This window comes from Gavialis gangeticus, unplaced genomic scaffold, assembly GCF_001723915.1.
Source record: "Gavialis gangeticus isolate Ggan-Ray unplaced genomic scaffold, GavGan_comp1, whole genome shotgun sequence".
NCBI lineage: Eukaryota > Metazoa > Chordata > Crocodylia > Gavialidae > Gavialis > Gavialis gangeticus.
This window is the reverse complement of record NW_017729031.1, coordinates 73,821,343-73,833,868: the sequence shown is the minus strand read 5'-3', so window position 1 is coordinate 73,833,868 and position 12,526 is coordinate 73,821,343. Positions and strand designations below refer to the sequence as shown.

The window sequence follows — 12,526 nt, the reverse complement described above, 5'->3', positions numbered from 1 at the left end:
ATGTATATAGCAGCATTTCATTTTAATCACAGAAAAATGAGGATTTGGGGGTTTTTAATCAGAGAATTTGCATGGAAAAATTGTGATTTTTTTTAAACAGAGAAAACCAGGATCCCTGATTATAACTTTATAACTCATTTAAGCAATGGAAGTACTAAAGCAATTTGATTTTGGGACCTATATGTTAAAAAAAAGATCCTTTTTAACATAATTTTGTTCCTATCAATGAATAGCTAGCAAGAGTAGAATATTAGAAAATCACAATATATATGTTGTCCTTCCAACAAATCACTTAATAATAATAATGTCTACATTTCAATTCAGTTATTTTGACCTTGGAAGCAATGGCTTCATCATCATTATGAGACTTCATTGCCGAGGAACCTTTTAGAAGGAAGTCCCACTGCATTCAACCAATTTGTCTCCAGCGTACATTTATTCTGCTGAGCTGAGTTGTCTTGGGTTCACCAAATAACACTCCTTTTGTCCAGTTCTATTACCCCACCAGTGCCACTCATCTAAATATATGCCTACCATTCAACTAACTAAATCAAACCCTTTGAACCCAGCTTCGCAAATGTATGTTCTTTCTTCACTGTTAGAGCACCTTAGGACTGATGTTTTCTCTCCCCACGTACTACAGTTACAGCAATTCTAAGCTAAATGTAGAAATACAGGTACTGCTGCCACTACTTAATGCCAGCACATACCTAACTTGCATCTCTGGAGTACCCTGAAAATATTCCTAACTGTGCTTATTAGTTATGGTGTAAGGATCCAGTTTTCAAGTGTAGAGGCCTCAAGCTACATAATATATTTTTAGCTACCTAAATGTCTGTTCAGTACCTAGGCACTTAGAATGGGTTTTTATGCATCCAGATTCAAAAAATAGATCTCCACCTCTTTTCTTTTCTTCAGTGACAATTTACAGGTCACATTTAGATGTAGGTACGGGCATTGCACTAGTTCTGTTAATTGATGGCCTTCTCTTGCCAGTAGTCAAATAAGCATTGTTTTGGATTTGCTAAGAATTTTGGAAACCCCTCTGATTCTTAGCGTACCATTTTTAGTGTTTTTTTCTTTCTTTTGTGGCATGCCAGAAAGTCCTGTGTTGCCAGCTGTCTTGTTCAGCAGTCAAAGGAACAGGAGTAGCCTGAGATACAAAGTGGCCAGTATGCACATGACATATTATTCTGTGAATCTTCCCTGTATTTGTTACAGTGCCTTGATTCACACCTTTTTATGAACAAGAGGTGAATTTCATAGATTTCATAAATGTTTAGGGTTGGAAGGGAGCTTAGTAAATCATTGAGTCCAACCTCCTGCCCTGGGCAGGAAAGAGCACTGGGGTCAAGTGACCCCAGCCAGTTGCTTGTCCGGTCTCCTCTTAAAGACCCCCAAGGTAAGGGAGAGCACCACCTCCCTTGGAAGCCCATTCCAGATTCTGGTAGCCCTTACCATAAAGAAGTTCTTCCTGATGTCTAATCTAAATCTGCTCTCTGTCAGTTTGTGGCCATTGTTTCTAGTAACTCCAAGGGATGCCCTGGTAAACAGAGCATCTCCTATTCCTTGCTGTCCTCTCTGACAAATTTATAGACAGCCACTAGATCCCCTCTGAGGCTTCTCTTGCAGAAGCTAAAGAGATCCGGGTCCCTCAATATCACCTTATAGAATGGAATGAGACACTGTATCGAAGGCCTTTTAAAAATCCAAGTAAATGACACCAACCTTGACTCCTGCGTCTAAGCTTTTTGTGACCTGGTTGTAAAAAGAAACAAGATTAGTCAGGCAGGATCTACCTGCTGTGAGCCCATGCTGATTGCCCTTCAGCATTATTTTTCCTGCTGGACTCCCACAAATGTGATCCTTAATAATTTTTTCAAAGGTTTTCCCAAGGATAGAGGCGAGACTAACCGGCCTGTAGTTACCCAGATCCTCCTTCTTCCCCTTCTTGAAAATAGGGACCACACTGCACCTTTTCCAGTCCTCTGGGACCTGTCCTGAGAGTCATGAGTGCTCAGACAGTCATGCCAGTGGTTCTACTATGCCACTGGCCAATTCCTTCAGCACCCTTGGATGAAGATCATCTGGGCCTGCTGACTTAAACACATCCAGCCTCTAAATACTGAGTTTGTCATGAAATCACATGCTAAGAAAAGTCTGCATGGTTTCAGAATGAAAGTTATGCCACATCTTCTGGTAACCCCATAGACAGACACTTACATTTCCCATTATGAAGATGGCCTACCGCTCAGCCTTCATGAGCTAAGCAAAATTAAGAGCATAATTATGCAGCCTTTGCTCTCAATTGGAGTAGTCCCATTAAACTTCCAAATGAGACCTTGTCAGGACAAGCTCACCCTTGTTTTGTCAAACAACTATGTAATCATACTTCCTGACTTGGTAAGCTCTTAAGAATCCATCTAACATTGCTTTTCTGTCCATGAAAATATAGCCTTTCAGCAGCATTTCCAGGATGGGGCCTAATTTCTGCTTAAAGAGAAAAAAATATATATTTCCTCTTCCATTCTGATTTTCAGCTGGTAGTAAAATGTTTTTCCATTGTATTTTGCTTCCATGGCACTTTTTGCAGCAGATTTGAAAGGCAAACATTATATAAATTATCAGTGTAACAGAGCAAGGGTCATGTTGTCCTCTCATGTATAATCAATGGGATTTCAGGGATTGTAAATGAGCTCAGAATGTGGTCTAAGCCTGCATGGAACAGTAAAGCAAGGAAATACAATGGGGCCTTTCCATGTCAGTATGGTCTCTTGAGTATTGTAAATAATTCTCTTTATAAAGCTACTTTGAGGAAGAGGACCATTATGCTTATAATGCAGAAGGAATTGCAAGTGTGCTTGGAGGATCTCTGTATCCTTCCTGTGTTGCTGTTGCATTCCAGAAGACAAGACAAAATGGTCCTCAGATGAGAAAGTTTGTTACATTAAGGATGAGGGGGGAAATCAGTCCAGAGTTATAAAAGAAACATTTTGCTTTATGCTCTGCCGTTACTACCTAGGTTAACCGGAGTAAATATTTAAAAGATTTTCTGTTTCTGGTTGTCTTTTTACAGATTGCCATTTTTCTATTAATACCCAAAATGCAAAGAGAACATATATTTTCAGAGGCTATTGCAGTTGTGGTTATGTTTATGGTTAATACATGTTGTGGTTAATTTTATGCAACAGATTCTATTATAACTCCTTGCTGGGCATGTCTACATGTGCATTTACAGTGCAGTAAGTTTAGACCCTTGCCAGGGTCTAGGGCCTGGTCTTTTTGCTGGTCTGCCACACTAGGACATTCCTTCTGCTTCACCCAGACTGTCTCTGGAATGCCACACGTCCTGGATACTCGGTTTTTCCAGAAGGACTTACTCTGCCACAGTTGGCTATAACTCTGGAAAAAATCATTTTTTTCTACATTCTGCCTTCCATAAAAACATAGTGTGTATTTTATTTCAGGGTGTGCTGTATGCAAGGCAGTGCAAAAAGTAATTTTCCTATTGGTGAAAAATTATTTTGAATAGCCCTGAAGCCAATACTGCTTGTAGTTAAAAGTTGATTCATACTCTCAAATAACTTCCACTGAGCGGTGCATAGCCTTGATATGGTATAAGAATTTTGCTATGACAGGCATCCAAATAATACTTGAGCATCTGCAGGGAGTGTCTTTTTTGACTAAACACTGTAGTGAAGGAATGTTGTGTTGTACAGGAATCCTTAAGTACATTAGCTATTTTCATGGACACTTCTAGGAACTGTGATTTCATAGCTTTTCATAAGTCATATCATAGAATATTTCCTCCTCTCATCTGCCCAGCACTTCACAGAAAAAAAAGATGTTTCAGGGAATTATGGTATCTGGTAAATATGTGTAGGATCTTCCCTAGTCTGTCGTTTTTGGCTGCTTGCTGAAAATAATTGTACTGAGAATGAATATGTGAGATAGGAATCAAGGAACGTGCTGTAGTGCACGCTTGTTACAAGGCATCAGGGTAAACCTTTGTTCACGCAGCCATAGTGTTGGCATTAACTACTTTATAGTGCTGGCACATAGAATTTGAGTGCTCTCTTAGACTGGTTCGGGGTCTAGAAGCTGGTGTTTTTCAGTGGTTACCCAAGGGAAGAAGAATGTCCTTATATTATCTGAGTCTACTTTTCACCCTATTGGGGAGGATGATCTAATGACGGTGAGAGAGACCTGATTCCCCTCAGCTTCCCGTCTTCACATAATCTCCCAAGCCATTGCGTTAAGCAAACACCTTGCTCAAATTTCAGTGTTTATGGGGTTTTTTTGCCTTTCTTTCAGAAAATGTCCCAGAAGCAACAGAATCCACAGACAGAAGCAAAACACAGGGCACTACAGTTCAGACAACACAACAAGAGCATCGACCAGGTTAATTTAAAGACCGCATGTTTCCACAATGGCAAAATTAACTGCAGAGAGCTTGGACTACAAAATACAGTATTATAGACAAAAGATTAAGACAAGATCTACACATGTTGCCTTGCATTTGTGGTAATCTACACCAATGAGAACATGTACTACAGCTATATTTGATTATGTATGGATATATTTGAAATAGTATACATTGTCTTGATGTTTTTCTGTAATGTAAATAAACTATTTATATCACACAATATAGTTTTTCTTTTTCATGTATTTGTTATATATAATAAATACTCATTGATGAGAAAAAATACTGGCTTTCTTAAATGTGCTGTATCTCATAACTGTATAGTCTTTGGGTCCTAGTAATGGACACTAACTTATCCTTTTCTTATTCCAGTTCTAGTGGCAATTCTGTTACTGCTGGATCCAGTGGGTAGGGTGGTTCTAGGATCAAGCAAAAGTATGGGTGTGAGCAAAGTGAAGGCTATGAGCCTTGTCACACAAGGCACTTAGCATACATTATAGTTATTATCTGAGATTGAAGTGAGCATTATCGTGCCCTGTTAAAAGTTAGAATGTATTACAAGTTGTCACACACTAATGCTACTACAATATCAGCCCACTTTGGAAGGGCTGGAGCTGGCTGTGTCTCCAGGACACTGATCCTGGCACCAGGTGTCACAGCTCGCCCATCTGCCCATGTGGATGGGCAACCCTCATGCCCAGAGCCTGACTTCTCACTGCCACATGCTGAGTGCCACCCAGCCCAGGAATGCCTGCCCCTGGCATGCCACTGCAAGTTGGGTCTCTGCCACTGGTGGGGGAGCTGAGGGAGGCACAGGGGGCCAAGTCTAGGAAAGGGTGATGGTCCTGTCACTGGCTCTGCTCCTATTGCTTGGGTGAGACAAGTCTTTGCTGCTGGATGAGGGAGAAACCAAAGTGAGCCAGGTCTCTGCTGCTGGCAGCAGGCAGAGGGAGGCACAGGGAGCCAAACCTTGGAGAGGGTGCCACTCCTACCAATGGCTTCCACGACTGGCAGGAAGACCACAAAATGTTTGCATTATCTCCATGGGGTAGTCCAATGATAACTGAATACGTGCTGCTTAATACGATCTGGAGACAGTCCTCCCACAAAAAGTTGTAGCTTTACTACAACACAAGTGCACTTAGCACGTCTTCTACTGCTTGAACGTAGGGGTGCTCTTTTTAAGTGTAATTAGCGTGTCCTAAGTGTGACGTGGCCTTAACTTTACCTATATAGAGGAGGAATAAATATTTCAGAGTCTGGAGTCAATTACATTTCACCAACCTTGTTCCCCTTCATGTTCTGCCTTTACTTCTCCATGGCATTTCAAATCGTTGTCTTCTAAATTAAATCATAACTTAAAGGGAAATGGAAATTCTTTCTGACTGTTATGGGGATACAGGGAGGATAATGTTTCTATTTGGAAAGGAATTAGGTAACTGTCAAGGTGGACCACAAGCACACACATTGGTACTGCATGCAGCAATCTTCAACTCTTGGTCACTGGGGTGAGTGAAAATTGCTTCTTTTTGTTGAGTGAAAATTACTAGGTAAAAAAAAAGTTAATAACATAATCACAGCTGAAATGCCAGGGCTGTTTGTTCCTTATGAGTGTGTTGATATAATTTATTTCTCTTCAAGGAGAAGGTGAAAACCGCTCTCAAAGTACCTCATGAATAACTTCATGGATGATCCCACTCCATTATGTGTAATGGTGGGTATACCTCAAGAAAATAAGAAAAACTTTTAGGTTGTACATCCAAATGATGGATAAGATATTAAGGTATTTCCATGGCAACTTAAAACCTTTGAGACTTATCCTTTAAGAAACAAGTACCTGCTCTGTGTTTTGTTACAAAGAGGGGATCTTAAACTTTAAGAACATAAAGATTAGAGTCTGAAAACCTCATTCATGAATAGCGTCTTGCTCCTAAATAGGTTTTCATTGACCACAGACTATGGTACTATTCCCAAATTATAAGGGTGTCAGAATCTGACCCTAAAGTTATTATAAAATAAGTTGCAATCTACTTCTCCCCTCAAATCAACTTAGCCCTGGCCTGGAAGAACACACCCAAAATAAGGATTAAGGACTATTTCACTTGTTATTGCCATGCGACAGATTGAATATGGGTCAGAATTGGCCCTATTAAATTCACAGACTTAATTGAAGTCCTTATTCTATCTGTTATTGGGTTCAAAATTAAGCATAGAGGCTGCAAATTTTGTTTCCTACCACTGACTTCAGCATTACCAAGCCTGGAAGTTATTGCTACTTTTCCATTGTTCTTCCTAATATGCTTTTAACATAGATTCATCGTTCTTGGTGATATGATCTTTGTTTTTGTCTGGGTTTTTAAAAGTGAATAAAACATGATAGCAACAAGCACTTACAGTTAGTTGCCTATTCTGTGCTGATTGTAGAGTGTGTAGAATTACTGTGGTTTCCGTTATTTTCACAGTTAGTAGGGCAGATGAAGTAAGACTTGCAGTGTGATGACTGGCAGTTTCCCCTGTTGCTGAGCTGCTGTCCTTTGAGAAACCATCTGCTTTAAAAAGGTGTGGGGGTCCAAGTTGATTTTTAGTTTCAGTAATTCCTTTGTCATGAGTGATCTTCTCTATTTCTACAAAATACAGCTTACTTTCCAATTAAAAAAACAGAAATCAAGTCAAGTGAGAATCAAGAGCAGGAGGACGGGGAGCTGAGATGTGCCTGGATCACTTCTGTGTTCAAAAATGGGAAAATGAAATCAGTCAAACTAGATTTTATTCACAGTTATTCTTCTAGAATAGCTCCTACACTTCAAGGATCAGCTGCAGACAATGCAGTGTATGAAAACAGTAATAATGTATAAAGCATTAGTAGAAGGATGTGGCTGCACAGCCTAGACAGTTTCAGCACCACAAAAAGTAACTTTTACAAAGCCCAGTAATTAAGCTATTGTTAGCTATTGTGGTAACTCAGGCTGAAATACCCCTCCTAATATTATCATTGGTAGCTGCCCTTATTTGTGAAAATTGAAGTAAAAAAAGGCATTAAATACTTCAGCCTTTACTGCTTTATCTGTAACTAGATAGGCAACTTTGAAAACTGTTGTATAAAAGAAAAGCTCCAGTCTCATTAAGATTACTGTAGTCAAGAAAGATGGTTTTGCATTTAGTGTCCTGGACTGGGACTCCTGGAATCTAAAGTCAGTTTTCCAGCTTTCCTGCTTGCATTCCTTGTGAGAACCCCATCCCTTTCTACCTATCTGTAAAATGGGAACAATAATACTTGCTCCCAACATTTGTTTCACCAATTGCCATCACATGAGCAATGAGAAGTAATTTTGATGTAAATGGGAACAGAAGCCACGGTATCAGAGTGAGTATTACAGACATACAGTATGATGGCCAAGGGCATTACCAAAATAGGAGTTCTGCTCACTGGTGTTTACAGAAGACAAATTCACTATTCGATTGCCTGGAGATATATGGGTCAAAGCTGCCAAGTAGAGCAGACTATTCAGAAGTATTGTTTAGGTTGGAAGCGACTGCTAGCAAGAGAAAAATTACTTTCTTAGAAGTGGAGGTTGCGAAAGAAATAGTTCATCCCATCAGTCCTTTCAAATGCATGCGACTGAGCAATCTAGTTCAAATGCTGCACATTATAAAACAGTAAAAAGAAGGGGAATTTATAATTAAAGTATGACTGGACTATAAATCTTATAAAGACACTTGACTTTTCTTTCCTTCTTGCCAGCAAAGGAAAGACATTTTTATAGTGCATCCTTTCCATGATGATGTTTACCTTTTTAAATCAGATGTGCACAAATGTTCCTTTCCTCACAATTATAATAATACATGATTTACATAAAGTTATCTCTTCAGTCATCTCTGTATTGAGGGAGGGAAAGGGCACCGAATGTTAGCCATTATTTTGCTTAGCTTGTCTACCTCTCTCTGACAGATGGCTAGTATTGTGTCAAATAAAAACATACTGTCCAATGAAGGTGTTTTGCAATATATTTTTCTTGCTTCTATGGGAATCGTATTCTCTAAATCACAAATGTCTATATCTGGGCAGCAAATGATGATCTCAGCTTTGCAGCAGTTTACCAGATATGAAGTTGGATTGCTTTGTAGCAAAGATCCAGAAGCCTGAGACTATATATACCATGCATAGTTTAACCCAGGGGGCAGGAACTGGGCAGGAGGTGTATAGGATATATCACTGCTTCCTATTTTACAGAAACAGCTCGGAAAATCTTGTCTTCAAAGAGATCTCCAAAGCTTCTTTGAAAACAAAATGATTAAAGGCTATCTTTTCTCTCATCCTACATCAGACACATCTCTCGCTACACCCTAGCTTTCACCCCTTATTATATATGCAGCTTTTCCATAGCAGTGAGTTTTGCTTTAGATTGGGAGTTATAACATTGAATTAAAAGTGAAGTTTGTTACCACACATCAAATGAACCCATCCCATTAGTCACGCATGGCCTTTCATTTATTTGGGGGGGTGTTTTGTTCTTGTCATTGTCATGCTGTTTTGCGAGGGTTTGGCTGTTTTATACAGGAATTTAAAGAAGCCATTCACTGTGTTTGTAAAGGAAACTGAATACAGACAGGATCCACCTTTCATAGGCACGGCTAGCTCCAGTTATAAGTAATAGGAGTTGTGGATGATCTGTACCTCTAAAATTTAGACCTTAACAGCTAATTTCAGTATTAATTTGATCTATGTGAATGGGCTACAACCAAACCTCTAGGGACCATTAAATCATGGTCTGTTTAACACACAGACTGATGTTTCATTGTTTTTCCCATCATGTAAATGATAGTCATTATGGTATATTGGCTATTAAGTTGAGACCTGCAGACTCATTTCACTAAAAAGCCTTTAAGGACATCCAAGGATAGGATAGTCAAGGATAGTCTTATCTTTTCAATTAGATGATTGTTTGAGCCATGACACTCAAAACTGCAACCCTGACATTTTTAAATGAAGTATTTATTGTAGTAGGTGCTTTTATTTTATTTTAGAATCAGTTTAAATAGCAGCTTTGTCACAGCAGGAGGGCTGCTGAAAATGAAGATCCAGTTTTAAAAAAAGATTTTTTGTCGATGGTTTTTTTTTTTTGCAATATCGAATGTGAGCCACAGAGCAGTAAAATATTCTACAGCCTCACCCAGTAGCAGCCAAGACTGCATAATAAAAAGCATGTGAGGAATCTGTTTTATAATGCTAAATAGATGGCATTAACTGTGGCTTGTAAATAAAAAGTAAGTACTGTTTAGATCAGCTGAGGAAACCTGTTAGCATTTGGATAAGTAAGCCTCAAATAAGGCCTTGGGATTGATCTTTTTTTGGTGGGGGATTTTTCCCCCTCCCAATATGGCTTATTTCTGACCTTTCTGGGTAGTAGGTGAAGTCATTAAATAGTTATGCAAATGACAAACCAGAAACACCATAAGCAGAGGGTAGAATAGCTGCATTTTATAAAACAAATGACCAAAACTAACAGACACAGGGGCAACCCCAGTTACAGCTGCCCTCTAGATCATTTTTCTCAGGTCAAAGCACTTTACCCTCTCACCACCCAAACATGAAATAAGAACTATTTAAAGGTGAAAAGTGTTAACAAAATGTAGTAACACCTCATAAAACTGCTCGGAGAGGAGCTTCAAAAGAGCCTTCCTTTACATCAGGTCAGCCATAAATGAAGTGTAATTATTCAGTATAAATTTCCGCTTCTAAATGCAAATGTACATGATGGAACATTACCTTCTGATGTGGAATAGTGGCAACTTTGGGTTTTATGGCAAGGAGCTTTCAACTGAATATGGAAAAGCTGAGTGGTGAGCAATAGCAGTTTAATGTAACCTGAATTAGAGGCTATAGATTGTACTTTCTGCATGTTTTACATTTTCAAATAAAAAGAACCTTCTTTTTTAATGTTTAATAAAAATGATTAGTGCTCACAGGGCACTGGTTCTGACAGACACAAAATGTGTTAGTGGGGCACTCTCCAACACACTAGATTAAGCTGGTTTTTTGTGGAGTACCTCTCTATTATGTGTTTGCAAGTTAATTTTTAATATAATTATACTGTTGCTTCCTTGCTACAAGCAAAATGCTGTTGTATATCCAGGAGCTTTGCTGCAGTGTGCAAACTGGACCCTCATTTCCACCAGAGCTTCATTTGAACTGCTTTAGAGAAAGACAGTTGGTGTAAATGCAGCTGTGGAAAAGGGACAGCATACTATAATGAGCTTAACCCAACGCAATCACCCAAGTCCTTGCTAAAAGGAAAATAATTTGGCTGCATGTAGCTGTTAGCTAGCTTAGTCAAGAGAGCCCACTTGCTCCAGTCCTATCCACCATCTTTTGTGTATATATTGTGTATCTTTCTATGATTACAACTGCACTTTGAGAAAGGTTTTGGTTTTTTGCTTGACAAAATACTGAGCTTTGAACTGTAGGTGGCAATATTCCCAAACAGGTAAATGCACCTCTTTAATAACTGTCAGTTTGCTCACCTTTGGAACATACAGCTATACTAACGGTGTGCACTTTGCTTATCTCTAGTCCAGCAGTCTGAAATCCAAAGGAAAACATCACTTCTCACTGCCTGCTAGGATGCCTACAAGAAATCAGTCAATTCGCCTTGGGCTATTTGGTGAGGGTGAACAGTGGTTACTAAAAGCTGATTATATATTTTTTAATGTTTTTAAATGATACTGGCCCACTGCATATAGGTGCATATAGACCCTAATCCTATGGCCCTGAAGTCAGTGGGATCTTTGCCATTTATTTCAATTGGAGCAGACTCAGGATCACAACTAATCTATGTGCCTCTGTGAGCTTGCCATCATCTCTTCTTCTTCTCTCACCACCATCTTGTTCCATTCATTTGATGTGCCTTGTTTTAAATAACATGGTAAGCCCTCTGAGGCAGGGACCAGATCTTCCAGAATATTTGTATGATGTCTAATTTAACAGATCCTTGATCCCTGCAGGGACCTTTGGATACTAGTTCAAGGCAAAAAGAAAGTTTTATACACACACATATACTTAGTGCTAGTAAAATAAAGCAAATAAAGTAACGTTCTCAGCCACATGCACACACATGCGTGCACAAGCACACACGTGTGTGTGTCTGTGCACGCGCAAAAGAGAGAGAGAACAACTATAAAGGAGCATTACACCTTAGCGCCAGCCAGGTTAATTGAGCAGAACTACAACGTTCAGAATATCTGCCTGCTTTGGTATGTGGCCTCACAGTTCTTTTTTCACATACAGATTAACGACCTGCTTGGCTTTTCCACTTTTCTAACAGAAAATGTGCAACGCTAGCATCCCAGCAGCTTAACAATCTAGCTATGGAGGAGAATCCTGTGTAAAGCACCTTCTATCCTGTTTTTTTAAACCACGTCTCTTAGTGGATTACAAGTCTGTAATGGGTTTCTAACAAATAAACTCCGCTAGAAGAATCAGTAGAATCAACCAGCAGCAGCAAAGCCTTGCTGAGTGGTTGCCATAGTGCAGCAGCACAATTCTATACTTAATATAATTACTAACGATATTTACTTGGCCTGCAGGACTGACTGATACTTATGCTCCCTGAATTTTGTTGGCTGCCAATATGTCAGCAAGTGCACTTCAGCACTCTGACTCTTAGCAGAATCCCTAAACAGCATAGGGCCTGCATGCCCATTAAGCGATCTCCTGAATGGGAAGTTTGTGGGACTATAAGTCAGTGGCCAAGACAAAAGGCCCATTGACCTGGGGGTTTCTTCCCATATGAACCTCTTTAACTCTGGGACATCACCTCCCCACTGCAAACTCTTCAGCTCTCCCTTCACACCCCTGAAGAGATGCTTCCAGGGAACTGAGAGTGACACTCCACAAAATTTTCTAACCCCATTGATTTCAAAGGGACTTCATGCATCAATAAGGATGTACAACAAAACCATAGGGAAAGCAATGGATGAAGGGGAGTATTTTCAATGTTAACTCCTGAAGTCTCACCCTCTCTCTCTCTCCCTCCCTACTCCACCCCCTCCCAGCTACCAATACTACTGTACCTCTGTCACTGCACAGACAGACACGAGGACTTT

The 12,526-nt window shown here is 39.6% G+C and overlaps 1 protein-coding gene across 1 annotated transcript in view; it reads left to right on the top strand.

Annotated features, from left to right (window-relative positions):
* TMEFF2 (transmembrane protein with EGF like and two follistatin like domains 2) overlaps window positions 1-4,646 on the top strand; it is a 299,411-nt gene extending 294,765 nt beyond the window's left edge. Inside the window, exon 10 of the mRNA XM_019523121.1 lies at window positions 4,315-4,646. Within this exon, the coding sequence (XP_019378666.1) occupies window positions 4,315-4,411 (97 nt within the window). The 3' untranslated portion in view covers window positions 4,412-4,646. The remainder of the gene's footprint in view (window positions 1-4,314) is intronic.
* Window positions 4,647-12,526: the final 7,880 nt, after the last annotated feature.